General features: G+C 45.5%; 1 protein-coding gene across 1 annotated transcript in view; it reads right to left on the minus strand.

Moving 5' to 3' along the window:
• Positions 1 to 27,593, minus strand: part of VPS52 (VPS52 subunit of GARP complex) — a 39,614-nt gene that overhangs the window by 11,052 nt on the left and 969 nt on the right. Inside the window, exons 2-17 of the mRNA XM_068250177.1 lie at positions 26,077 to 26,149; positions 25,009 to 25,061; positions 24,604 to 24,679; positions 23,253 to 23,320; positions 20,377 to 20,552; positions 18,748 to 18,898; positions 17,447 to 17,547; positions 15,372 to 15,504; positions 13,649 to 13,706; positions 11,126 to 11,259; positions 9,648 to 9,803; positions 9,439 to 9,557; positions 6,159 to 6,282; positions 1,504 to 1,599; positions 163 to 270; positions 10 to 75 (exon numbers count right to left, since the gene is read on the minus strand). Of these exons, the coding sequence (XP_068106278.1) occupies positions 10 to 75; positions 163 to 270; positions 1,504 to 1,599; positions 6,159 to 6,282; positions 9,439 to 9,557; positions 9,648 to 9,803; positions 11,126 to 11,259; positions 13,649 to 13,706; positions 15,372 to 15,504; positions 17,447 to 17,547; positions 18,748 to 18,898; positions 20,377 to 20,552; positions 23,253 to 23,320; positions 24,604 to 24,679; positions 25,009 to 25,061; positions 26,077 to 26,149 (1,692 nt within the window). The remainder of the gene's footprint in view (positions 1 to 9; positions 76 to 162; positions 271 to 1,503; positions 1,600 to 6,158; positions 6,283 to 9,438; positions 9,558 to 9,647; positions 9,804 to 11,125; positions 11,260 to 13,648; positions 13,707 to 15,371; positions 15,505 to 17,446; positions 17,548 to 18,747; positions 18,899 to 20,376; positions 20,553 to 23,252; positions 23,321 to 24,603; positions 24,680 to 25,008; positions 25,062 to 26,076; positions 26,150 to 27,593) is intronic.

Raw genomic sequence — 27,593 nt, forward strand, 5'->3', positions numbered from 1 at the left:
GGCACTGACCTGTGTGCGAGCGGTGAGCAGCTGTTGGAAGCTCTCCACCTCCTTGCTGTCTGATGACGCTCGCTCCTGGGAGGAAGGACGATACAGAGAGTGAATAATGGCGTTCTGCAGGACGCACACAGCAGCAAACCGTGCTAACCCCGCAGCACTCACCATGAGGACACCCAGCATCATGTCGTAGTTATTAATCAGGAAAATCAGCTGCTCCTTCCGTGACGAGAACTCTGCCGCCATTCTTAAGACAAAATTCTCCACCTCCACCTAAACACGAGACACCAAAAACACAGTGACTCCCTGCTGTCTGGCTGCTGAGACGTTGTTATCACACAGAGGGCCAGTTCACCACCAGTGCAACAGCTAAAGAGGAACTCTGCCCTTTGGGAAGATAAATTTACCCGTACCGCATTTATTAGCAACTGCATAGGATGGCAATAGCAGCACAAGTACAAACTTTTTTGTATGGCATTAGTCTGATGGAAACATGACAGGCTCCAGAAATGATCTTACACTGCACATACACAACAGGCCCAGAAATGACGTTACATTGCACACACGACAGGTCCGGAAATGATGTTATATTGCACATGCACAACAGGGCCGGAAATGACGTTACATTGCACACACGACAGGTCCGGAAATTACGTTACATTGCACACGTGACAGGTCCGGAAATGATGTTATATTGCACACACATGCCAGGTCCGGAAATTACGTTACATTGCACACACGACAGGTCCGGAAATTATGTTACATTGCACACACGACAGGTCTGGAAATGACGTTACATTGCACACACGACAGGTCTGGAAATGACGTTACATTGCGCACACGACAGGTCCGGAAATTATGTTACATTGCACACACGACAGGTCTGGAAATGACGTTACATTGCACACACGACAGGTCCGGAAATTATGTTACATTGCACACACGACAGGTCCGGAAATTATGTTACATTGCACACACGACAGGTCTGGAAATGACGTTACATTGCACACACGACAGGTCCGGAAATTATGTTACATTGCACACACGACAGGTCCGGAAATTATGTTACATTGCACACACGACAGGTCCGGAAATTATGTTACATTGCACACACGACAGGTCCGGAAATTATGTTACATTGCACACACGACAGGTCTGGAAATGATGTTACATTGCACACAAGACAGGTCCGGAAATGACATTACATTGGACAACACAGGTCCGGAAATGACGTTACATCACACACACACGACAGGTCCCGAATGATGTTACACTGCACACACGACAGGTCTGAAAATGACGTTACTTTGCTCACACAGCAGTTCTGGACATGACATTACTTTGCCCACATGACAGGTCTGGAAATGACATTACTTTGCCCACATGACAGGTCCGGAAAGGACATTACTTTGCCCACATGACAGGTCCGGAAATGACATTACTTTGCCCACATGACAGGTCCGGAAAGGACGTTACATTGCACACACAACAGTAGCACACAGTTACCTGCAGCTGTCCCAGGAGCACGTTGGTCTTCTCGTTTGGGAATGTTTGATTAATGCTAACGATGGCTGATGAAAACTCTGCATAACGACGCGTTATCTGTGAAGAGAAACATGACATACGTTACATACAGTCTGTACAGAAACACATCTGTATGTGTAAAACTTCAGTCAATTATTTAATCAATGAGATCACCAGTGCTGACAGCAGACAGGTTCCTGATGTACATAATGACTAATAGACCAGCACCATGCTTAGGTTCCTGATGTACGTCATGCTAGAGCAGGCTTTCTCAACCAGGGTTCCTTGAGTGCTCTGCAGGGGTTCCTTGGCATTTTCCCCCATCGTGGGAGAAGGATAACAGAGCACATGGTAATGGGGTACTGTAAAAATAAGCACTAACTTGGGGGTCAGAATAATAATGAGCTCATTAATAAAAAGCACTATGATAAGGAGTGCAGTATAATGAGTGGCAGTGTAATGAGGGTAGGGAAAGAAAGAGCCGCGCCTACTTTTACAGACCACGCCTCCTGCTAAATAAATGCAGGGATTCCTCGAGATCAAAAAATTGTTTGCAAGGTTCCTCCAGGTTACAAAAGTTGAGAAAGGCTGAGCTAGACTATAATTCTCTAAAGTAAACTCGAGGTTAAAATAAACTGAGATAAACAATTGTATTTATGCTTCTACTCCTAAAAAATACTTTTTTTTCGAGGTCCCATGGTTTTATTTTATATTCAAACATTTACACAGTAGATTAAAGCGGATCCGAGATGGAAAACTAACTATAACAAGTAACTTGTGTATATATCTTATCTAAGGTTTAGATGGTTTACACAGCATATCTATCTGCAAACAGCTTCAAATGTTTATGATTATTTATTCCTGTGATACAATGAGGGCAGCCATGTTCTGTTTGTCACATTGTAACAGGCTGAGGGCTGGAGATGCTATCAGCTTGCCTGTGTGTAAATTCAGTCCCCTCTCCTCCTCCCTCCTCCCCTCTGCCACTGAAATCAATGGCTAGTAACCTCCTCCTCCTCCTGCCCAGACTGAGCTCCCATAAGCCCTTGCTACATGAGTCTGAGAGTGCCAAGGCTCTCTGGAGAAGCTGTGGGCGAGGCTTGTTTAGTTTATAGGGAATTAAAGTATTAAAAAAAAATTATTTGGCTTGAGGAATCCCCTATAAACGATATGAAAGGAACACAATTATGCAATGAGTAAAAGTTTATCTCGGATCCACTTTAAATGGTTTGTTGCTTCAATACCAGACTAATAAGTGCCCCAGAGTTAGAAAAAGGTTAAAATCTCATGTATTTTATCTCCCTTTGCAATCAGAAGTTGTATTATGCCAGGAAAACTTTTATGGCTGTACTTTGCTTATCAGTGACGTTAACTATATTCCTGACACACAAGTTGAGACTTCCATGCCTAGAAATTAACTCTTTCAGGCAGCAGAATAGAGAAAGTAAAACAGCCTGTTTGTTAATATGTTTTGCACTGTACATACACGTTTATCTCATCATGTCACATGTCGCCTCGGATACACCTTTAAGTCTAATTATACTCAAATCTGAACAAGGGAATATTTACTAACAAGGAGGTTGATAAGTGAACATAAACATTTTACACAAGAAAAAAGTAGTGGACAGAATTCATATTTCATGGGCTAAATGTGCTGCCACTGCAAAACAGCTTACTTTCTCTCCTCTTTCGATTTAGCTGGTTTACAGGTCAATCAGGTGTGACCATGTGACACCTAAAGTAATAAGAACAAAACAAAGGTTGCCAGATTACATTTCCCATGAGCATAAGGAAGTGGGATATGTAGTCACAGGAAGTATGTGCTGAGCCATTGTAAGACCTCAGTTTGGTAACAGGAAGCGGGAGGTATGAGAGGTCCTAAGTCTGTATGGATAGGCACACAGCTATAGGCAAGCAGAGCTACACTGGGCAGAAGGAAAACAGAGAGAATTTAGCCTAATTCCCCCTCATCTGCGTCTAATCACGTTTTAATATGATTACTCAGCTGTGTCAGCTGACTGCCATTGCAAAGCAGCTAATTGGTAAACACAGGATGTTAACAATATATCCGCTTCCATGAAAGCAAGAAGTAGACACACAGCAGATTTATTGCAGGATTTGTATCAGCTGTAAGAAAAAAATGTTTTTCTTTAAAGGGACACTATGGCGAAATATTGTACATTTTAAAATATGTGCAAACATAGACAAATAAGAAGTACGATTTTTCCAGAGTAAAATGAGCCATAAATTACTTTTCTCCTATGTTGCTGTCACTTACAGTAGGTAGTAGAAATCTGACAGAAGTGACAGGTTTTGGACTAGTCCATCTCTTCATAGGCTTTTATTCCTTATAAAGATATTTCCTAAAAAGGATTTAAACAATGGTGCTGGCCAGCTTGCCTGCTCACTACACAGTTTTTTGACAGCTGGACAGAGCACCATTCACTAAGAGCTTTTGAAAATAAATAAATCCCTGAGAATTCCCTATGAAGAGATGGACTAGTCCAAATCTGTCACTTCTGTCAGATTTCTACTACCTACTGTAAGTGACAGCGACATAAGAGAAAAGTAATTTACAGGGAGTGCAGAATTATTAGGCAAGTTGTATTTTTGAGGAATAATTGTATTATTGAACAACAACCATGTTCTCAATGAACCCAAAAAACTCATTAATATCAAAGCTGAATATTGTTGAAAGTAGTTTTTAGTTTGTATTTAGTTTTAGCTATTTTAGGGGGATATCTGTGTGTGCAGGTGACTATTACTGTGCATAATTATTAGGCAACTTAACACAAAACAAATATATACCCATTTCAATTATTTATTTTTACCAGTGAAACCAATATAACATCTCAACATTCACAAATATACATTTCTGACATTCAAAAACAAAACAAAAACAAATCAGTGACCAATATAGCCACCTTTCTTTGCAAGTACACTCAAAAGCCTGCCATCCATGGATTCTGTCAGTGTTTTGATCTGTTCACCATCAACATTGCGTGCAGCAGCAACCACAGCCTCCCAGACACTGTTCAGAAAGGTGTACTGTTTTCCCTCCTTGTAAATCTCACATTTTATGATGGACCACAGGTTCTCAATGGGGTTCAGATCTGGTGAACAAGAAGGCCATGTCATTAGTTTTTCTTCTTTTATACCCTTTCTTGCCAGCCACGCTATGGAGTACTTGGACGCGTGTGATGGAGCATTGTCCTGCATGAAAATCATGTTTTTCTTGAACGATGCAGACTTCTTCCTGTACCACTGCTTGCTATAACTGAATTGCTGTTGTTTATCCCCTGCTTATTGCCTGAAGAAGTGGGCTGTGCCCGCGAAACGCGTTGCATCTTTGGGGTATTTTCAATAAATGTGTATATCTGTATATTTACAGTCCTTGGTGTCTGCTTTAACGGAGGTGAGTCCACCACTTCCTCCCAGCAATTTTTTAAAAATTTTATGTACTTTTATCCTTCTGGCGCCTCTGTTCACCTACCACTGCTTGAAGAAGGTGTCTTCCAGAAACTGGCAGTAGGACTGGGAGTTGAGCTTGACTCCATCCTCAACCCGAAAAGGCCCCACAAGCTCATCTTTGATGATACCAGCCCGAACCAGTACTCCACCTCCACCTTGCTGGCATCTGAGTCGGACTGGAGCTCTCTGCCCTTTACCAATCCAGCCACGGGCCCATCCATCTGGCCCATCAAGACTCAATCTCATTTCATCAGTCCATAAAACCTTAGAAAAATCAGTCTTGAGATATTTCTTGGCCCAGTCTTGACGTTTCAGCTTGTGTGTCTTGTTCAGTGGTGGTTGTCTTTCAGCCTTTCTCACCTTGGCCATGTCTCTGAGTATTGCACACCTTGTGCTTTTGGGCACTCCAGTGATGTTGCAGCTCTGAAATATGGCCAAACTGGTGGCAAGTGGCATCTTGGCAGCTGCACGCTTGACTTTTCTCAGTTCATGGGCAGTTATTTTGCGCCTTGGTTTTTCCACACGCTTCTTGCAACCCTACTGACTATTTTGAATGAAACGCTTGATTGTTCGACGATCACGCTTCTGAAGCTTTGCAATTTTAAGAGTGCTGCATCCCTCTGCAAGATATCTCACTATTTTTGACTTTTCTGAGCCTGTCAAGTCCTTCTTTTGACCCATTTTGCCAAAGGAAAGGAAGTTGCCGAATAATTACTCACACCTGATATAGGGTGTTGATGTCATTAGACCACACCCCTTCTCATTACAGAGATGCACATCACCTAACATGCTTAATCCGTAGTAGGCTTTCGAGCCTATACAGCTTGGAGTAAGACAACGTGCATAAAGAGGATGATGTGGTCAAAATACTCATTTGCCTAATAATTCTGCACTCCCTGTATAGCTCATTTTACTCTGGAAAAAACTTACTTCTTATTTGGATATGTTTACACATATATTAAATTTTACAATTTTTTGCCATAGTGCCCCTTTAAATGATATTATTCTGTTGCACATCTTTTAGAGCAGAGAGGACATTCTGAGTTCAGGTCCGCTTTAAAATGTTCATGTCCTAAAATAATTTACACCTATTAACATGATTGGTATTAGAAGCAACATTTCAGTAGTTTAATTGGGAGTTTAATTAAAGTACATGAGCTCCTTACATAGTGCGGCCTCGTGTCCAGGTTGCCCAGCCTCTGCGGATCTGTGTTGCGGATACTCTGAATATTTAACTCCAGGATATACTGGAAGCGCGGCCACAGCATGTCCAGCAGAGCTTCCCAATACCTGCGCGTCACAAACACATACAAGAATCACCATCTGCCACCCCATGAAGGTGAGTATATAATAGCCACTTCTACTACTGTATATAACATACACATCACAGACTTCAAAGGGAAACTGTAGTGGAAACAACATAATAAATAAAATAACTTTTTTATTTATAAATAAATGATTTAGTCAGTGCTTGTGCATTGTAAAATCTTTCCTCACCCTGCTTTACATTCTGAGATTTATCACTGGTGGTGACATCTTTAGTCCTGTCAGGCGCATCTCTGTGGAATGTTTGTTTACTGAGTGTTCCGAAGCCAGTGAAAATAATGCCTAGTCTCCCAGAATACTCTGGAAGGAGAATTCCACATAGCTACACAGACTGGGCTAAGCATTACTGAGTAGGCGGGGCTACATACCAATATACAGCAATATATAGATATAGGAAGGGTTTCTAATGCTGAAACCAGATTATTGAACGTAAAAATGGGTATCCTGAATAATTTACTGCTTTCCGCTATATGTCACTACAGCACCTCTTTAAACTCTAGCCATCACTTCTACAGACTGTCCTTTGTAATAATAATCTCTTATGGTGAAACTGCAATTGTGAAGTGAGACTTGAAGGAAACCAGAGACGCCATAAAAGAAAGATTTGATACTCACTCGGGGCTTCCTCCAGCCCCGTAAGCGCCGCCGAGTCCCTCGCCGTCCTCCAGAGTGCGTCCGTTAATCCGCAATCAGCCCCGGTAACTGGCTAAGTTGCGTCATTCGGGACTTCGGCACATGTGCGGACCTCCATGCATGAGCAGAAGACCACGACTGACGCGACTGAGCCAGTTACTGGGGCTCAATGCGGCTGAACAGAGCCACTTGGAAGGACAGCGAGGGACTCGGAGGTGCTTATGGGGCTGGAGGAAGCCCCGGGTGAGTATCGAATCTTTCTTTTATGGCGTCACTGGTACACTGTAAGGCTGGGCGGTAAATTGTGCCTGTCACTTCCTGCTGCACTAAGGCCCCTTTCAGACAGGAGACTAAACTGCGCACTTGTCGAGCAATTGAGGCCCCTTTTACACTTGAATTGCAAGTGTGTGTTGTGCTACCCTATTTTACCGCAGGGTAACGCAACAACAATGAAAGGCAATGTGGCCTAGTACACTTACTCAGCTGTTGCTAGCAGGGCTGTCGGAGTCGAGGAGTCGGAGCAATTTTGAGGACCTGGAGTCGGAGTCGGTGGTTTCAATAAACTGAGGAGTTGTATTTTTGTACCAAATCCATAGCCTTTGCAAAAATTAGACTAAGGAGTCAGACTAGAGGAGTCGGAGCAATTTTGGTACCTGGAGTCGTAATGGGATGCACCATCTCCACCAGGAGTCGGTACAAAAATCTTCCGACTCTGTCTCCCGACTCCGACTCCTCCTTTTCTGAAACCACGACTCCAACTCCGAGTACCCAAAATTGCTCAGACTCTGACTCCTTGACTCCGACTCCTTAGTCTAATACTTAACAGGGCTGTGGATTTTGTACAAAAATCATGCGACTCCGACTCCCGACTCTGACTCCTCAGTTTCTGAAACCACGACTCCGACTCCGGGTGCCCAAAATTGCCCCGACTCCGACTCCACAGCCCTGATCTCCACAGCCCTGGTTGCTAGGGGCGATGTGCCTATTCAGCAGAGGGAGGGGGCGGAGTGAAGACACAAACACAGGGAGATTGCTGATGACCAGAGATAAGCAAGCTTCTACTGCTCTCTGCAGTGAAAATAAAGGATTTTACTCAAAGGGGATGCTTGGAAATGCTTTTAACCACTTCACCCCCTAGTTGTTTTTACCCTAACGGACAAGAGCGATTTTCACCTTTCAGTGCTCATCCCTTTCATTTGCCAATAGCTTAATCACTACTAATCACAATGAAATGATCTGTATCTTGTTTTTTTCACCACCAATTGGGCTTTTTGGGGTTGATATTTGTTGTCAGTAATTACTTTATTTTCCATGCATTTTAAAGAGAAGAACAAGGAAAAAATGAAAAAAATACACTATTTCTCCAATTTCATCCCCTATACTTTTAATATAAATACTGCTACTGTACATAAAACCCACACATTTTATCTGCATATTTGTCCTGGGTATCACAACATTTTAATTATGTCCCTAGTACAAAGTATGGTGACAATATAGTATTTGGAAATAAAGGTGTATTTTTTCTTTGGTGTTTTTTTCTTCTCACTATTTTCATGTGCACAGGAATGCACGTGCACCCGCGGGAGCGCACACGTGCACGCGCACAGCGGCAGCAGCACTGTCTGACTTATAAAAACGTCCTGGAGCCATTAAGAGGCTCTAGCAGGACGTTTTTATAAGTCAGCTTGTCATTAAGTGGTTAAAGAGACACTGAAGAGAAAAAAAATATATGATATAATGATTTGTATGTGTAGTAAAGCTAAGAAATAAAATATTAACAGCAGAGACATAAGTCTAATATTGTTTCCAGTACAGGAAGAGTTAAGAAACTCCAGTTGTTATCTATGCAAAAGAGCCATTGAGCTCCACGACTTTCTAAGTCGCAGAGAGCTCTGTCTTTTGAAGCTTATTATCTCAAGTGTCTGGCACTGTATTTTCTTTTTCTCTGCAGAGAACAGTTCAAGAGTTCAGTAGCCTGCTCTGTAAAACTATTTAAAATGCTGAGTGCAGGGTGTAAACTGCAAATATATTAGAGAATAATGCAATGTTATAAAAAAAAACCGATATAACTGAAAATAAAATTATGAGAATATTTTCTGTGCTCCTAATGTTCTAGTAATTATCCGTACTACACAACCAATTAATTATATCATATATTTTTTTTCGCTTCAGTGTCTCTTTAAATGTTCTTTTATGTAACTAAGAGTAGTTACTGAAATGTTAACTTTGGGAGTATAATCCCACTTTATCTTATTTTGCACATCCATAATACAGGTTTGTGTTAAAATATAAGTGGATTTACAAAGTAAGCTTGCCTGTTCTCCAGATGTGAAATTATTACGTGCAGAGAACTGTAACTAAACACAAACTAGCCAAGTGAACGACACATTTTGATTGGTTGGCGGAGATCCTGTAATCTGCACACGACTCTCTATCCTGCAGAGTAAGCCCATTGGTCAGACATGACATACAACATGGTAGACTCACTTGTCTATGGCGGGGATGTCTCTCCTCTGGGCGATGCCTCTGAAGCGCAGCACGATATGTATACACAGGAAGATGGCGATGCTGTCATAGCAGTCCGACACGTAGGAGTCAATGTGCTTCTGTCAGGTGCAGAAACAAAGGCTGTTAGTAATCTGGAACTCAGAGCGGACCTGTCACCTTGTCCCCCCAACCCTACCCCCAGGTCTCACCAGGAACATGGATAAGGTTTTCCCCATCACCGTGTTGAAGAGGTCCTGGGCCGCCGATCCACTCACTAAGAAGAATTCCGACAGGAAGAGGAACTCTCGGCAGCTGTTATCCAGGAGGGCGTAGTGCTGGCTGCGGAACAGGGACTCAAACGGGTACTGCAGAGAGGACGGGGCGGTGAGATGAGGGAAGATCAGCAATCATCATCAGTTATCAAACACCTTTCACAAACACAAATAAGAAATACACCATCCGCCACCAGATTCCAGGAAAACACCAATAACACAATAGCCATGGTATCAATTAAGGCGGATCCGAGATGAAAAACTAACTATAACAAGTAACTTGTCTATATATCATAGAATATGATTATTTCTTCCTGTGATACAATGACAGCAGCCATGTTGTTTGTAAACATTACACAGAGACAGGCTTATCTGCATTTTCAGCACTCAGCGTGTGAAAAAAACCTAATCCCCCTCCTCCTTCCTCCTCCCCTCTGCCTCTGAAATCTCTGGCTAGTAATACCTCCTCCTCCTCCTGCCCAGACTGAACCCTTGCTAATGTCTGAAAGTGCCTTGGCTCTCTGAAAACCTGTGGGCGTGGCTTGTTTAGTTTATAGGAAATTAGAGTATTAAAACAAAAACAAAAAAGTATTTGGCTTGAGGAATGCCCTATAAACAATAGGAAAGGAACACAATCATGCAATGAGTAAAAGTTCATCTCGGATCCACTTTAAGCCTTTAATTGTACTATAAAATTTATGCACAACCTATTTTTAGTTAGAAAAAAAATACATAAATAAAATGAAAGAAATCACCATTTAATCCATTGATGTGTTCCATAGATAATGTACCGTCTTTTATCCACAGGCCAGAAAACACCTGCATTAGTCTTAATATTACATCATGAAATGCATGCACAGTTTCCTGTCAGAGTCTGTGAGGGGGAGGGCCCACGGTCAGCCAACCAGGCTTTAGAAAGTTGGACACAGCGGTCTACATTTATTAAAAGCAGGCTGTTGACTTATCAGTTACCTGTTGTTCTGCCCTCTCCTACTAGCCAGGGGATTTATTCATATTTAATTGTGTAGCTACAAAGTCAAAAAGAAGATCAAATAGAAAGCGGTCTTTAAAGCGGATCAGAGATGAAAAACTAACTATAACAAGTAACTTGTCTATATATCTTATCTAAAAAGTTTAAATAGTTTACACAGCAAATCTAGCTGCAAATAGCTTCAACCGTTTATGATTATTTATTCCTGTGATACAATGAGAGCAGCCATATTCTGTTTGTAACATAACACACAGGCAAGGTGATAGCATCTCCAGCTATCACCTTGCATCTCCAGCTGAGAATTATTCTCTCCTACAAATCTTAACTTTAGCACAGTTGGAACGTTTTCTAATAATACTAAGTTTATTGATTGGTACTACTTGAAGACACAACCGATGCCCCGCCCATGAGGAACTGCTCTTACCCTGACATCGCTCTTCTGTGCTGTGTGTGGCACCAGGATTGGACCCTCCAGCTCTGTTGGGCTGATGATGGCAGCTCTGTTCCCCACAGTAAACACGGTGTTCTTACTGCGTAACGTCGGCTTCGAGAAGAAGCGTGTCCAGGTTAAGGAGAACATGAACATTCACGTGAAGAGAGTTGTGCCAGCTCCAGAAGCACAATATATTCATTTGTAAATACGGTAGCTACTGTACAAAAAAATTATGAGAGCAATAGATAAAACTAAAAAAACAAGGTAGGGGCCCTTATTCTTCCTGCTTTGAGAATCACATTCTCAAGGCCCAATAATCTGTCCAGCAGCTGCATTCATGGAGAAGAGTAAGCAAGCTGCAGTGGAGTTTCCCACCCATAGTTGCTTCGTGAAAAGGTATTCTGTCCAGGTCTTTGCTTCTGTGTTTACATTCATATATATATATAGCTAATCTCTAAAAGAATTTGCTGCGGTCAGTTTCAAATTTAAATGACCATCATGTTGGATAAAAAGTACAACATCATGTCCGACACAACAGCAGCTCAGGATGTAGAGTTGGTCGCTGAGAATAAACCTGCATTACCCTTTTTACCACAAGGGGCCGCTAAAGCAATGGAGCCTTGCACACTTTTTGGGCTGCAGGGTTTTACCGCAGGCACTGCACTTACCACACGGGGTAATGCAAGTCTATGGTCGACTGATGAAGTGCAAGCGATGGAGTGCGCCTGCATAGACCGACAGTGATCCCAGTGATGCACTTCCTGCTGTAACGATCGGTGTAACACAGAGAGGATCTGATTACCGGTGATCTGCAGTATCACCGAGAATACAGATATATACCCGATTATTAATGATCTGCAGTATCACCGATAATCAGATATATCTCTAACCTCTGGACACCTGAGTAATATGAGTGTTTGGTGCAACAGTAATACTTTGAGGAGAGCACCCGTGTCGAGGGTGCCAGGCAGTAAGAGATACTGCCCAAGAACAAGCTCCTTCCAATGGCCTGAGGCTCCCCAAGGGGAGGAGTCAGGCTTAGAGTGGGAAGGACCAGAGTGTGAGTGACACCAATGGTGAAGTGTCACTGACAGATCTGTGAACTATCTCTAAACAGGGGAGATAGTTCTCGAGGTCGGACAGGCCAGGTCGGCAACAGACAGACAGATCAGATACAGAGACAGGAGACAGATGCGGAATCCAAAGACAAGCAGAGTTCAGCAACAGAGTATCAGATATAGCGAAGTACCAAATCAGAGATCAAGAGAGTGGTCAGGAAAGCAGGAAGTCATAACAGATAATAACAATGCCTAGTCCTAGGTGTGAGCTCCGTGATCATCAACACCCTGGAACTACCGTAGTCTGATATATAACAGAGTGGTAATACAGTTCCCTAGTCTTGGGTGTGAGTTCCTTGATCATCAACACCCTGGAACTAGTCTGAAGTATAACAGAATGGTAATACAGTTCCCTAGTCTTGGGTGTGAGTTCATTGATCATCAACACCCTGGAACAAGTCTGAAGTATAACAGAATGGTAATACAGTTCCCTAGTCTTGGGTGTGAGCTCCTTGATCATCAACACCCTGGAACTAGTCTGAAGTATAACAGAATAACAATACACAGATACTGACAAAAAGGTCTGAGTGCTACCACGTAGTGATCGCAACGGCAGACACCAGAGAAATGACCAGCACCCAGTATATATACTATAGTGCTCTCCAGCGCCTCCCCTAAGTGCTGGACCAATCAGAAATGGTTGAATTGTCAGCTGACCGGCTTGGTCAGCTGACACCCTTCTGGCTGTCATAAAAGTTTTGCCTCTCTACGCGCGCGCATCCTTCTGAATCTGTGTGGACTATCAGTCCCAGCCACACCAGACATGTGTTGCAATGTATCCGCTGTGCAGGGCGCGGAACCAGCTGCACCGCTATCTGAGCATGTGGCGGTTTCTCCGCGTTCAGCCATGCTGACAGATGTAGGCCTATGCGTGCAAACCGCCGCGTCAGATGCGGAATCCGCCGCATTGGACGCGGAAACAGCCGCCTTGCTCTGAGCACCCGCGGCGGCTTTTCCGCGTTTTCTCACACCTGCCCAGCAGGTAGTACATCACTGAACAGGGGGCGGCGCTATGCATATGACCCTGTCACCGCACTCTGCCGCAGATTCATATGATTGTCGGTAGGATTGGATGCGATAGGATGCGGCAGAAGCATCGCAAAAAAGAAAATGTAAACGGGGCCTTCAAGTTCGGCTTGCATGTGCATTTAATGCAGGTTATTTGAAGCTTGGAACTGACAAAATTCCGAGCTGCATACAATTTGCAACTAAATTTACATGCATGCTAAAATTCGTTAGCATCTCACTGACCGTCTCTGCCCTCCATATTCTTATGATTTCCCTGCACATGGGCATAAATTCTGTCTAGACTAGAGAGTGATGAACTAGTAGGCCGTATACAGGTTCAGAAAACACACAAGCAGGCTGCAGACTCTATGCAGAAATGTCAGGATATCTTTCTTGGCAGTGTCTTCAATCCCCATTAAGTCATCTTTCTCTGCTACTTCTTCATACTAGAATAGAATGGAAAAGAAGGAAGAGGATAGACATGAGGCAACAATAACGGTGATGAAAATAACAACAAAAAATACAAGGGGTCAAGTAAGGAAGAAAGTCACTGGCGGAGTGATGCTTTACTCTCCATGCTGTAGGAAGCTGGAGCTGATACAGGAAGTTACAGAACTGCAGGCTGTGAATAATGGTGTCACTCTCTGGCTATGCAGAGTAACAGGAGCAGATGACCCACATGGTGGTCTAAAGAATTACAAATTCTACTACTGCATGTAAAATACTCCTGTTTACAACACTTTAGCTGTTTCTCTTCCCACACCTGACTCTAATCTGCATCTGTCAGTCATTTCCCACACTCTGCTCTCACCTGCACCTGTCAGTCATTTCCCACATCCCGCTCTCACCTGCACCCATCAATAATTTCCCACACTCCACTCTCATCTGTCTGCAACTGTCAGCGATTTCCCACACCCCACTTTCACCTCCACCTGTCAACCATTTACCACACCCAGCTTGCACCTGTCATTCATTTCCAACACTCTTCTTTTACCAGCACCTGTCAGCAATTTCACACACTCCGCTCTCATCTGCACCTGTCAGCAATTTCTCACACATTCTGCTCACACCTGCACCTGTCATTTCCCACCCCTCACCCACATCCATCAGTCATTTTCCCACCCTGACTGCATCAGTCAGTCATTTCCCACACTCCGCTCTCACCTGTACCTGTCAGTCATTTCCGACACCCTGCCATCACATGCACCCAACAGTCATTTCCCACACCCTTTCTCACCTGACTCTAACCTGCATCTGTCAGTCATTTCCCACACTCTGCTCTCACTTGCACCTGTCAGTCATTTCCCACATCCCACTCTCACCTGCACCCATCAATAATTTCCCACACTCCACTCTCATCTGTCTGCAACTGTCAGCCATTTCCCACACCCCACTTTCACCTCCACCTGTCAACCATTTACCACACCCAGCTTGCACCTGTCATTCATTTCCAACACTCTTCTTTTACCAGCACCTGTCAGCAATTTCACACACTCCGCTCTCATCTGCACCTGTCAGCAATTTCTCACACATTCTGCTCACACCTGCACCTGTCATTTCCCAACCCTCACCCACATCCATCAGTCATTTCCCACCCTGACTGCATCAGTCAGTCATTTCCCACACTCCGCTCTCACCTGTACCTGTCAGTCATTTCCGACACCCTGCCATCACATGGACCCAACAGTCATTTCCCACACCCTTTCTCACCTGCCCCAGTCAGTAATTTCCTGCACTTTGCTCTCACCTGCCAGTCATTTCCCATATTCCGCTCTCATCTGCACCTGCCAGTCATTTCCCATACTCTGCTCTCATCTGCACCTGTCAGTAATTTCCCATACTCCACTCTCAACTGCACCTGTCAGTCATTTCCCATCCTTTGCCCTCATCTGCACCTGTCAGTCATTTCCCATACTCTGCTCTCATCTGCACCTGTCAGTCATTTCCCATACCCTGTTCACATCAGGACCCATCAGTCATTTCCCACACCCCCGCTCTCACCTGCACCTGTCAACCATTTCCCACACCCCGCTCTCACCAGAACCCATCAGTCATTTGCTGGCACCCCCTTCTCCCTGGCACATCGGCCATTTACTGACACCCCCTCTCACCTGCACCTTCATGAGCCGGCTGGTGTAGGACTTGAAGTAGGACAGGTAGACCTTACTCATGGTCTCCACATACTCATCCTGAATTTCCTGAGCCACCGACCTCTCATTGCCCAGCAGGAACTGGTAGAAGAACCTGCATTTGGAGATATGTGTAACAATTGCTTACAAGAACCACCAAAGTGAAGATATTGTATTTATACACCCCTATAGTTACTCATGTGATACCAGCAGACAGAGACGTTGCTAGCCCCAAAGATCAGTGGCACGTGCCCTGGATCTATTCTGGGGTGCCCCGGATGTCCCCCAGGCAGAGTCAGCTGTGGTGCCTCAATGGTGGGCATGCTGGGAGCTGTGGTGCCTCAATGAGAAGCAGATTAGCCCGCCTAGCAGAAAGCCAGCCAGCCAGCACAGAAGCCAGGGAAATAAAGAGAACCCGAGATGAAGCACCCTCTTGTATTTTACCTTATAAATCAGTGGGAACATGACAGTAAACACCTAATCTGTTCTTTGTTTCATTGCTCCCTGTTTAATCTGATTGTTATCACCTCTGTTAAGAATCCCCGACTGAGCACTCAGTCTAGCTTTGCTACGGAAAGATTATAGCTGAGTCTGTCTTCTCTGGTGTCTTTTCAAGCCCAAGCCTGCCCCCTTGTGGCTCTGCTATGACTCAGCTATAATTATTCCCTGCAAAGCCAGACTGAATGCTCAGTCCGGGATTCTTATCACAGCTGATAACAGACACTTTTAGCAGTGAGGATGAAACAGAGAGCAGGGTAGGTGTTTTCTCTAATGTTCTTACTGATATATATGGTAACATACACAAGGGTGCTTCATCTCTGGTTCCCTTTAAGTGACTCTGCCTATTTATGTTATATGCTACCATTTTTTTTGTATTAATGGAGAGGGGGCTTCATTCAACATTTTGCTGGGCAGGTCTTCTTAGACCGCTATTAAGTGCATGTAAATGTGGCTCCACCCATAACCACACACACATTTTGGTTCAGGGCCACATCCATATTCCATCTGGAGTGCCCCGGATCTCTTAAGAGCCTAGCAACGCCCCTGCCAGCAGAACTAAATCCATAACAAATGCCTTGGAAATGTCACTTTTCATTACCTGACAGATCAATCAGCAAAACTGCAGGAGAGGGTCTGTTTGCTGACTAACTGACTAACTGACTAAAGCTTGCATTGCACCATACAATTTTAATTGTATAATCTTACCATGTTTATGTAGTTGCTATGGTCAGATACTGAAGATAGCATCTGTGGGATGCGGCCAGCCAATACAAGAAGTGGCCATCTGAGGAAGAAAATTCTAGAAGCACTTACTTCTGTTGATTAACGTACTTCTTTTATTTAAAGAGACACTGAAGCGAGAATAAATCTCGCTTCAGAGCTTATATTCAGCAAAGGCATGTGTGCCCCTGCTAAAACGCCGCTATCCCGCGGCTGAACGGGGGTCCCTTCACCCCCAAACCCACCCCTGCAAAATCTACGACCAACTTGGTCGTAGATTTTGCTGCTGGTGAGGCAGGGCTAACGGCTGCAGCCCTGCCTCTCAGCGTCGTCTATCAGCAGCGCATCGCCGCCTCTCCCCCGCCCCTCTCAGCAAAGGAAGACTGAGAGGGGCGGGGGAGAGGCGGAGATACGAGCTGACAGACGCGCATGAGGCAGGGCTGCGGCCATTAGCCATGCCTCAATCCGGAAGTGATCCCCCGCTGCACGGAGAGGATTTGGGAGGTAAGGGACCCCCGTTTAGCCGCGGGATAGCGGCGTTTTAGCAGGGGCACACATGCCCCTGCTAAATATAAGCACTGAAGCGAGATTTATTCTCGCTTCAGTGTCTCTTTAACATAGTTGCGATACTACACAACAACGGCCGTTATTTAAAGGAGCGCATGTTACTATGCAAGCAACACGTGTAACTAAGGAAGGCACGCTACACTGCACGACCACGCGTAGTGTGCCTCCCTGAATTTAGCTTGCGGTGCTTTCATGTAGCTTCATGAAGAATCAGCCCTGTTGTGTAAGTTTGGGATTCAAAGAAGCAGAACCTAAGAAATGAGACTGACCTGTGTTTGAGCAGTGCATTCTGGGGGATCTGATAATTAGTCATGGGTTTGCGGAATGAGTAGATCTTCTGCAGGATGAACTCCCGAACCTTCGCCACAGCCTGTAACACCAGAAATGAGGGTTACACAAGCCCAGAGCAAGAGATTTACAATGATGGTACTTTCTGAAGATGTTTCTACACCTCCTGATAAAGATGAACAACTTCTACCAGGTAGAATAAAATTATGCTCCTTTTACACTTGGAGTATCCTGAAAAAAATGATCTACAGCACAGGGGCCTGTGGTCACTACTATTGTGTTTGAAACAAGGAAACCAGAGACCACCTAAAAGAAAAAATGTATACATGCCTGAGGCTTCCTCCAGCCCCGTTCAGGCTGATTACTCCCTCACCGTCCTCCCAACCCGCCTGGATCATCCGCTAGGCCTGGTAATTCCGGCAGTTGGGGGCCTACTGTGCAGACGCAGAACACTCGCGGGAGTGCGACTGGGGAGCACACGGGGCCGGACTGCCCCCCTGTGCTGACTGGCGGAATTACAGGGCCTCCTAATAGAGGATCTACGCAGACTGGGAAGACAATGGGGAACCAATCAGCCTGAAGGGGGTGGAGGAAGCCCCAGGTATGTATAATTTTTTTTTTAGGTGGCCTCAGGTACATAAGGGATATGGAGGCGGCCATATTTATAATTTTTAAACAATACCAATTGCCCGGCAGTCTTGCTAATCTTTATGGCATCACACACCTGAAACAAGCTCGTGGCCAATCTAGTAAGACATCAGTCAGAGCACCTGATCTGCTGCATGCTTGTTCAGGGTCTATGGCCAAAAGAATTAGAGGCAAAAGATAAGCAGGACGGCCAGGCAATGTGCATTGTTCAAAAGGAAATAAACATGTCAGCTTCCATATTCCGCTCACTTCAGGTCCTCTTTAAGTTACAAAGTTTGTAATTGCCTTCTGGATGATGCACAGCTAAATCACAGAGGGAGCTGAACCTCAACCCAACCCTCATTCACCCTCCCCCCGCCAACAAAGATGAAGTGGGCGATTGGAGAGAGACAGAGAGAGAGAAAGAGAGAGAAAGAGAGAGAGAGAAAGAGAGAGAGGAAGAGTCTCACTCCCTTATCATTTGTGTTTATCAGTGTGTGATGGGCAGCACAGTGGGTTTATTGGGGTGATTTATTGCTGAGTTGGGACAATCTGACACATATTTCTTCTGCCATTTGAATTTGCTGCAGAATGGAAATTGAAAATAAAAGTCTCTATATTTCTGCCCAGGGAACTGGATTTATTAATTGTGAACCTTAATCTTCAGCTTCTGCAGCGTGTCCTGGACATCAGCACAGGCCCGCGTGTCCCGGAAGGCCTGCTCCTTCACATAATTTATCTTGTTGTTGAGTTCTTGTAGCTGCTCCACAAACTGCTGATCTGTGACAGGAACCTCTAGAATTACACTGAAACACAGAGAAACATGGGGTCAGAGGTCACAACCAGCCCTAGGGCCAGGGTCAGAGGTCACAACCAGCCCTATGGCCGGGGTCAGAGGTCACAGCCAGCACTATGGCCAGGGTCAGAGGTCACAACCAGCACTATGGCCACGGTCAGAGGTGACAGCCAGCCCTATGGCCAGGGTCAGAGGTGACAACCAGCACTATGGCCAAGGTCAGAGGTCACAACAAGCACTATGACCAGGGTTAGAGGTCACAGCCAGCACTATGACCAGGGTCAGAGGTCACAACCAGAACTATGGCCAGGGTCAGAGGTCACAACCAGCACTATGGCCAGGGTCAGAGGTGACAACCAGCACTATGGCCAGGGTCAGAGGTGACAACCAGCACTATGGCCAGGGTCAGAGGTGACAACCAGCACTATGAACAGGGTCAGAGGTGACAACCAACACTATGGCCAGGGTCAGAGGTCACAACCAGCAATATGACCAAGGTCAGAGGTCACAGCCAGCACTATGAACAGGGTCAGAGGTCACAACCAGCACTATAGCCAGGGTCAGAGGTCACAGCCAGCCTTATGGCCAGGGTCAGAGGTCACAGCCAGAACTATGGCCAGTGTCAGAAGTCACAACCAGCCCTATGGCCAGGGTCAGAGGTGACAACCAGCACTATGACCAGGGTCAGAGGTGACAACCAGCACTATGGCCAGCATCAGAGGTGACAACCAGCACTATGACCAGGGTCAGAGGTGACAACCAGCACTATGGCCAGGGTCAGAGGTCACAACCAGCACTATGACCACGGTCAGAGGTGTCAACCAGCACTATGGCCAGGGTCAGAGGTCACAACCAGCACTATGAACAGGGTCAGAGGTCACAACAAGCACTATGACCAGGGTCAGAGGTCACAGCCAGCACTATGACCAGGGTCAGAGGTCACAACCAGAACTATGGCCAGGGTCAGAGGTCACAACCAGCACTATGGCCAGGGTCAGAGGTGACAACCAGCACTATGGCCAGGGTCAGAGGTGACAACCAGCACTATGGCCAGGGTCAGAGGTCACAACCAGCAATATGACCAAGGTCAGAGGTCACAGCCAGCACTATGAACAGGGTCAGAGGTCACAACCAGCACTATAGCCAGGGTCAGAGGTCACAGCCAGCCTTATGGCCAGGGTCAGAGGTCACAACCAGAACTATGGCCAGTGTCAGAAGTCACAACCAGCCCCATGGCCAGGGTCGGAGGTCACCACCAGCACTATGGCCAGTGTCAGAGGTCACAACCAGCACTATGGCCAGGGTCAGAGGTCACAACCAGCACTATGGCCAGGGTCAGAGGTCACAACCAGCACTATGGCCAGGGTCAGAGGTCACAACCAGCACTATGGCCAACTGAGACCATCACATGACCTCACAAAGGAGGTGGGGAACATTAGTTTTACTTCCTGGTTTCCCACTTTCCCCCTTTCTGATTGGCTTCCTCACCTGATCATGTTGTTGGGAATGATGAGCTCATCGACCAGCTCACTCAGCTCGCTCCTCACGGTCTGACGGTTCTTCAGCTTGATGTTCATGGCCAGAGACATCTCCTGCAATGACTGGATCTCCGAGCTGATGGAGCTGAGGTCCGACTGGAAGCCGCCCAGCATCTGACCCATCCTCTGCAAAGGTAGAGCAGAAAGCCATGATGCACACAATAACAGTGCTTCAGAAGTAATATCAGATGTTGGGACCCATCTGTAAACATCCCTATTCAGGTTGGTTGAAGTTTGCTTTAAAACATTTAAAATCACATTTTATTGTACCTTATTTAAAGCGCAGCTGAAGTGACATGTGACACTAGATAAACATATACATATATAGCACTAACCCTGCCCACCCTGTGTGTGTTTGGAGAGAAAAGCCTGTCTATTTCCCCCTGTAAGTAATCGCAAGTGTAATTTGAGCTCTCAGCTGTGTCAGCACAGAAATTCATCATGCTAATATGTAAACACAGAATGTTAACCCTTTGGAAGTAGACACACTACAGTGTTCTCCCCAGAAATATTTTCCAGCCGGGTGGCATGAAAAAGTAGCCGGGTGGGGAAGTAAGGTCACGCTGGGTGCTGCTGGGTGAGAAAGTAAGGAAACGCTGAACGGAGAGTGAGGGTCACACTGGGTGGGGTGGGAGTGGATCACGCTGGGTGGGGAGAGGTTGGCATAATGCTGGGTGCTGGTGGGGGGAGCAAGGTAACTTGTTCAAGAAACAAAAATCGCATTGCAAACGATCCCAAAATGCTGTATGCAGTGCATTTGATTTTACGCTGGGCCGATTTGCATAATTTTTTTTTTGTTACAAGCAGCTAGCACTTTGCTAGCTGCTTGTAACTTGCGATCGCCGCCGATTCGCCGCTACCCGCCGCGCCGAGCCGCCCCCCCCCCCCGCCCCCTGCGCAGCCTGGCCAATCAGTGCCAGGCAGCGCTAAGGGGCGGATCGGGGTTCCCTCTGACGTCACGACGTCCATGACGTCGGTGACGTCATCCCGCCCGGTCGCCATGGCGACCGGGGAAGCCCTGCAAGAAATCCCGTTCTCAACGGGATTTCTTGCATACTCTGATCGCCGAAGGCGATCGGAGTAGGTAGGGGGATGCCGCCGCTCAGCGGCTATCATGTAGCGAGCCCTTGGCTCGCTACATGATTTAAAAAAAAAAAAAAAGGAAAGTGCGGCGCTGCCTCCTTGCCGGATTTTTTAGACCGGCAAGGAGGTTAAAGAAAACCTGTAATGGAAAAAAAACCTCCCCTGGGGGGTACTCGCCTCGGGTGAGGGAAGCCTCCGGATCCTATTGAGGCTTCCCCCATCCTCCTCTGTCCCACGGCAGTGGCGATAACACTCCCCTAACAGCGAGGATGTGAATATTTACCTTCCCGGCTCCAGCGCAGGCGCAGTATCGGCTCTCCGCTCGGAGATAGGCGGAAATAGCCAATCGCTGTCGGGCCGCTCTACTGCGCAGGCGCAAGTCTCCTGCGCAGTAGAGCGGACCTGACAGAGATTGGCTATTTTTGCCTATCTTCGTGCGGAGAACCGCAACAGCGCCTCCGCTGGAGGTAGGAAAGGTAAATCAATGCTTGTCGAGGGAGGATTCCGGGACACTTCAGGGGATCCAGCGCTGGACTGCCTGTAGCTACAAGGGAGGGGGAAGCCTCATTGGGACCCTGAGGCTTCCCCCACCTACTGAGGTGAGTACCCCCCAGGGGAACTTTTTTTTGTTAGCTGATCACACAGGCAGGCAACAGAGTGGTGAGGATTCCAGAGGAGACTTTGCAAAAAACATGCTAGTTCAAAGCACAGCGATATGAGACATACAAGTATTCTGGCTGAACTTAATGGACTTATGGCTTTTTTTCCACCTAAACTACTGTAACTGCTGAGATAAGACAGGCTGAACTGAACTTTTTGCCATTCATATTTGCCCATACTAAAAACTGGATATCACAGTGATTTTACAATCACTGACACAAAAGATGTCAGTCTGGCATGAAGTGCAAGGACACAGGGGACAGAGTGAATGCTGCACTAGGTTCATATTACAGCCCTGTAAACCACTCAGATCTCTCTTCACACTGAATGACCAGCGTGGTGATATGTTAATGAGCCACACTTATCTGAGTATTCCGACATTCCTGTGAATGGAAGGAGCTGGGAAGGGGCTTTGTATCTGCTGCACAGATAGAGGAGGAGGAGAGCTTCTGTGTCCACTGCTGGGAAAGATCGGGTGACCACCAAAAGGAATAGCAATAGAGCCGTACACTCTATTCTATGGTCGGCTCCAGCAAAGTTCCCGAGGTCTGACTCATCTGTGCTAGGAGCTTCCCCCGCCCCTCGCTGCGGATAGGAAGGAGAAGCTGAGGAGGAGGGCGGAGATGTGTCTCTGCACTCAGCGCTGCCTGAATTAAAACTACGAGCAGAGGAAAGTGTCTCTGCTTTAGACTCGGAGGCTAATCAAATCAGCCGGGCGGGAACAGAGACCCAGGTGGGCGCTCCGCCCGGGTAATAGGCTCTGGGGAGAACACTGCACTATTCTGTAAATGTTTTTCTTTAAAGGTTATTATGCTATTGCTTATAATTTACAGCAGAGAGGAAGTGCTAAGTTCAGGTCCGCTTTAAACCAAAGGGAATCTCTACCCAGCCCGTTAACTGCTATAAACAAAAATGCTGCATTTAAAATATTACAAAATAGCCTTATGTGCGATGAACTTGTGATTGTATGCAGAATGCTGTATAGGTGAAGCCATGGAGGCCCCTGAGATATGGCCACCTAGGGATGGGGAAGGGCGGTAGGATGACAGAGGGAGGGTAGTAGAGCATCTGGGATAGGCTTACCTCCAGGATGGCGTCACAGGCGATGATCTGGTTATGGAGGGAGGCGATGTTCTGGCTTTGTTCTATATCTGCAGCACATTGAGGAAAAGCAGAAACGCTAGGAAAACTGATATAGAGAAAATTTTATCACACATTCATACCCAGCAGACATACCAGGGATCAAATGACCTCAAACCACACACATACATCATTTCCAAGCCATTGTGTGTGTGTGTGTGTGTGTGTGTGTGTGTGTGTGTGTGTGTGTGTGTGTGTGTGTGTGTGTGCGCGTGCGTGCGTGCGGGTGTGTGTGTGTCCGTCAGCAACAGATACGCCCCCTCCTGCCTCGCCCCGCTGTGATTGGACGCTGCACTGATGAAATGGCGTGTGCGTCAGGATGACGTGTATCTGTGTGTGGCGGGATGGTGAGCACGACATCCAGAGAGATGGCACACACTCTCCTGCCCTGAGAAATGTGGTGAACGCCACCAGCTAATACACAAATAAGAAACTGGTTTACTATATCTCTCAGTGTATAGATAAATTCATGCATCTTTATTAAAGTGGAATTTATTCATTCAAATTTATGGAAATCCCCCCAAAAAACTGTAGTTATAACTTGGCTTAACTTTTCAGGGAGCACTGAAAGTGTTAAGATTACCTGTATTAGGAGAGCTGCTGAGGCAGAGCTCTCCTGCAGTCTATTCACAGCAGCTGATAAGAACTTAATTAGACACTTTGATCAAACACAGAACAAAGAGAAGTGAATTTCTTCAGCAACTATATGTGGACTTGAGACTTATCATTGTGAGCTGTGCGAGAGTTCGGGTCCACCTTAAAGCCCCATCTACTGTACCTGATACAATTCTTTGTGCGATTCAATTATGATTGTATTTACAATCCGATTAAATCCAACATGTCCGATCGGGATTCGATTCAATTCGATTTGCCATTGTTTTGCAATGGCAAATCGCATTGAATCGAATCGAATCCCGATCGGACATGTCGGATTTAATCGGATCGTAAATAACATCCTAATCAAATCGCACAAAGAATCATATCGTGTAGATTGGGCTTGATGGAAACATCCGGGGTTCTTAAAAAAAGCAGATCTACTTACCTGGGGCTTCCTTCCACTTGCCTTATTATCATCAACCAGAAATGATCAACAGGATGCAAATAGATCAGAGTTGATACAGGATTATGCAAATGTATGCAGCTCTGAAAATGGACCAATCGAATTTCATTAGGATTTGATGGGTGCATTTTGTAGCTGCATGCATTTGCATACAAAAGTTGCATAATCTTGCATCAACTGAGAATTATCTGCATCACATCGACCTCAATTCTTGAGGAGGTGGAGAAAGGATACAGTCTTTGATGGACACGTGTTCAATCTGCTGCAGCTCCATCTCCACTTGCTTGGAGTATTGCCTGAGATCTACACCCTGAGGAAGGAAATCAGGATAATGAGGGGTCCACAGAACTGTCACAAGTGCAACCAATGCAGAATGAGGAGAAAACATGGGCAGGGAGAAGAGGAGAAGGGAAAAAAGTCAAAGAATAACTATAAAATAAAAGGTATTTCAGCTTCATATGAGCCAGACGTAACCCCCATAATTTTCCCTGACATAAAGTGAGTTGCAAGTTAGACTCTACAATGCTGCTATGTGTTCACAGCCAAAACAGTGTATAGAGAAAAGTTAGCACAACCCAGGGTGCTGCTGTGTGTGATGGGTCCAGCAACCCTGCCACACACCCCTTGCACCAAACTCACCGTCTTTAGGGCTTCCTGGACCAGAGCATCCTCCAGATTCTCCTGAATGTGAACTGAGAACAGAGAGACATCAGCAAAAGAGAACTGTGATACAAAGACCAGAGATGGGCAATGAGATGCTAGCGTTGCTGACTTGCAGACTAAATGCAATTGTATACAGCTTGTAACCGGGTAATACAAATTGCCAGGATACGGATTTGATAAGCCCAATTCCAAGCTGAATATAATGTACATACTATTTGACTGCAAGGTAAAATTATTAGCATAACACCGACCACCTCTATAAGGTATGCACAAAGAGATCTCGGAGAGGTTCTTTCAATTATCCACAGTTATAATTACTAGGTAATTCTCGGGAGAGTTGATCCAGGGACTTATCCGACTGCCATATGGAGACAGGAAGGAAGTTTTCCCTTTTCAGGCCAATTGGCCCAAGCTTTGTAAGGATTTTCGCCTTCCCCTGGATCAACTGGGATATGTGCGGGTTCAGGATGTTTTTTTTTTGTTTTTCCCCTTCTGGTTGAACTTGATGGACAACCAAACTAACTATCTTACTATGAAGTAGCAGCATCTAACACAATATACTGTTTGCATTGCTTGACTGATTTTAATTTGAGTCCAGAAAAAAACAAAACGATTGAAGCACTAACATTGTATTGTTGATTGAAGTATAATGTTATAGGGCCATCAAAATGATACCTACCCACTCATTCGTACAGAGACCTCCCAAAATGTCCAATCACAATTTCAATTGATTAACTGCCCAAAATCTTGTTTGAGGAAACAGATCAAAGTGATTGAACTGTCTGGACGATCGCGTGGCTTATGGCCACAGAATGCACTGGTCATAGGCCAGTTGTAATGTGAACAATAAAAGTAACATAATTTTATCCTAGAACAGGTATCCACACCAAACAGTAATTATAGTATTAATTATAACCTCACCAATAAGAATTTCAGCTAAATTTCAACTAAATACATTAACATTTTTTTTTTAACTAAACATGAAGAGGGGAGACAGGCTTGCAAACAGTGGTGTCAACCCAGCTTAAATAATAAGATATTTACTGCCGACGGAGTCCAGCGTGAGGTCATCAGAGGTGATGTCCAGGTCCCCGAGGTTCAGCGCTAGGTCATCCATCTGCAATGAAGAACACACATTAATATCCTATTTCATGATTTCTGTTGCTTCTAGCTCCTCCTGCCCCCTTACTTAACATAAAAATATACCAAATCTTTTCCATACTTGTCTACCACTGTTCTCAACTCTAGTGGTCATATGATCCCACCCCATGAGCGGACAACATTGTCCCATTGCCGCCACCTCCCACATCCTTCAGGACAATCACATTCCACTGCTGGAGTTCTCATCAGTTTTACATAACAAGGAATGTAACAAGCCCTACAGGAAAGCCCTAATGAGTATCCTGCACTGATCTGCTGAGAATATCAGGGGCCAGGCTGCGGTGAGCAGGGCCAACTTTCCAGCCCCTTGCATTCTGTTATCTGGAAAATCTATACAGTGCTGGGCTTCCGGGATAGTGTACAAGCCTCAGTTCACCAGGAATGTGTAAATTGCAAAAAATTATCAGAACTTTCATCAAAAACGGCAAAATCTGACGTTTATCGGATGTTTCAAACAACTCTTATCTTGCATGTGTGCAAAGCTTAAAGGACGGATCAGTTAACTGTGGCGCAGCACCGATCGTTTGGGTGCCGCCATAGGCCGTATTGAAAATTACTAAGCGACAAATTTGGCCCTTTTCTGCAAGATGGCAGGGCTACATGCAGTGGCGTAGCTAAGGAGTGATGGACCCCGATGCAAGTTTCACATTGGGGCCCCCCAAGCACTCTATACATAACAATTGATACGGCGCACCAAAACCTGCCAATGGCAACTACAGTGTCAGAGGTGCAAGAAGGGAATGGGGAACAGTGTGTTATTGATCACCACTATTCAAAGTATCTATAGAAGTGATTATTATGAGCACAGGACCAATAGAGAGGTAGTACTGTAGTTGAGGTAGGGCCCTTTGGGGCCCCTCTGGCCCCAGTGCGGTCGCAACCTCTGCAACTCTGAAACCCAGCAGATATGGGGCTCAGTTGAAACTTATTATACAGATGACATGCTGGGGCGTTCATGTTGGCAATTACAGGCCGGGATGGCTGGTAGGATAGTGTCAGCTGCCTGGCCAGGAGCTTTTTTGTTCCCAAAAGCAGATGCTTTTAAATAGTTTAAATATAGGTTTACAATTCCTAAGCTTTGGTAGCAATTAAATGCCTTTTATGTTACATACTTTCAATCAACAAGATTGTTACTGTATATGCAAAGTAAGAGTTGGAGTCGGATGTTCTTTGTATCCAGTCCACAGCCCTGTGTAGATGTGGAGGGTTTTAACCATGAAGTTATGAAACAGAAAAAAATATACTAAAACATCTGCGACTGCTGGGAAGATACTTAGAAGCCGCTCTTATCTTGCGTCAGACAGGCTAAGGTTACAGGACCTGGTACCAGCGAAACAGAAGAGTGAGGACAGCAGCGTCGGAGCGATCTGTGCGCGCGGGGCTGGAGGAAGCCCCAGGTA

The sequence above is a fragment of the Hyperolius riggenbachi genome, chromosome 8, assembly GCF_040937935.1.
Source record: "Hyperolius riggenbachi isolate aHypRig1 chromosome 8, aHypRig1.pri, whole genome shotgun sequence".
NCBI lineage: Eukaryota > Metazoa > Chordata > Amphibia > Anura > Hyperoliidae > Hyperolius > Hyperolius riggenbachi.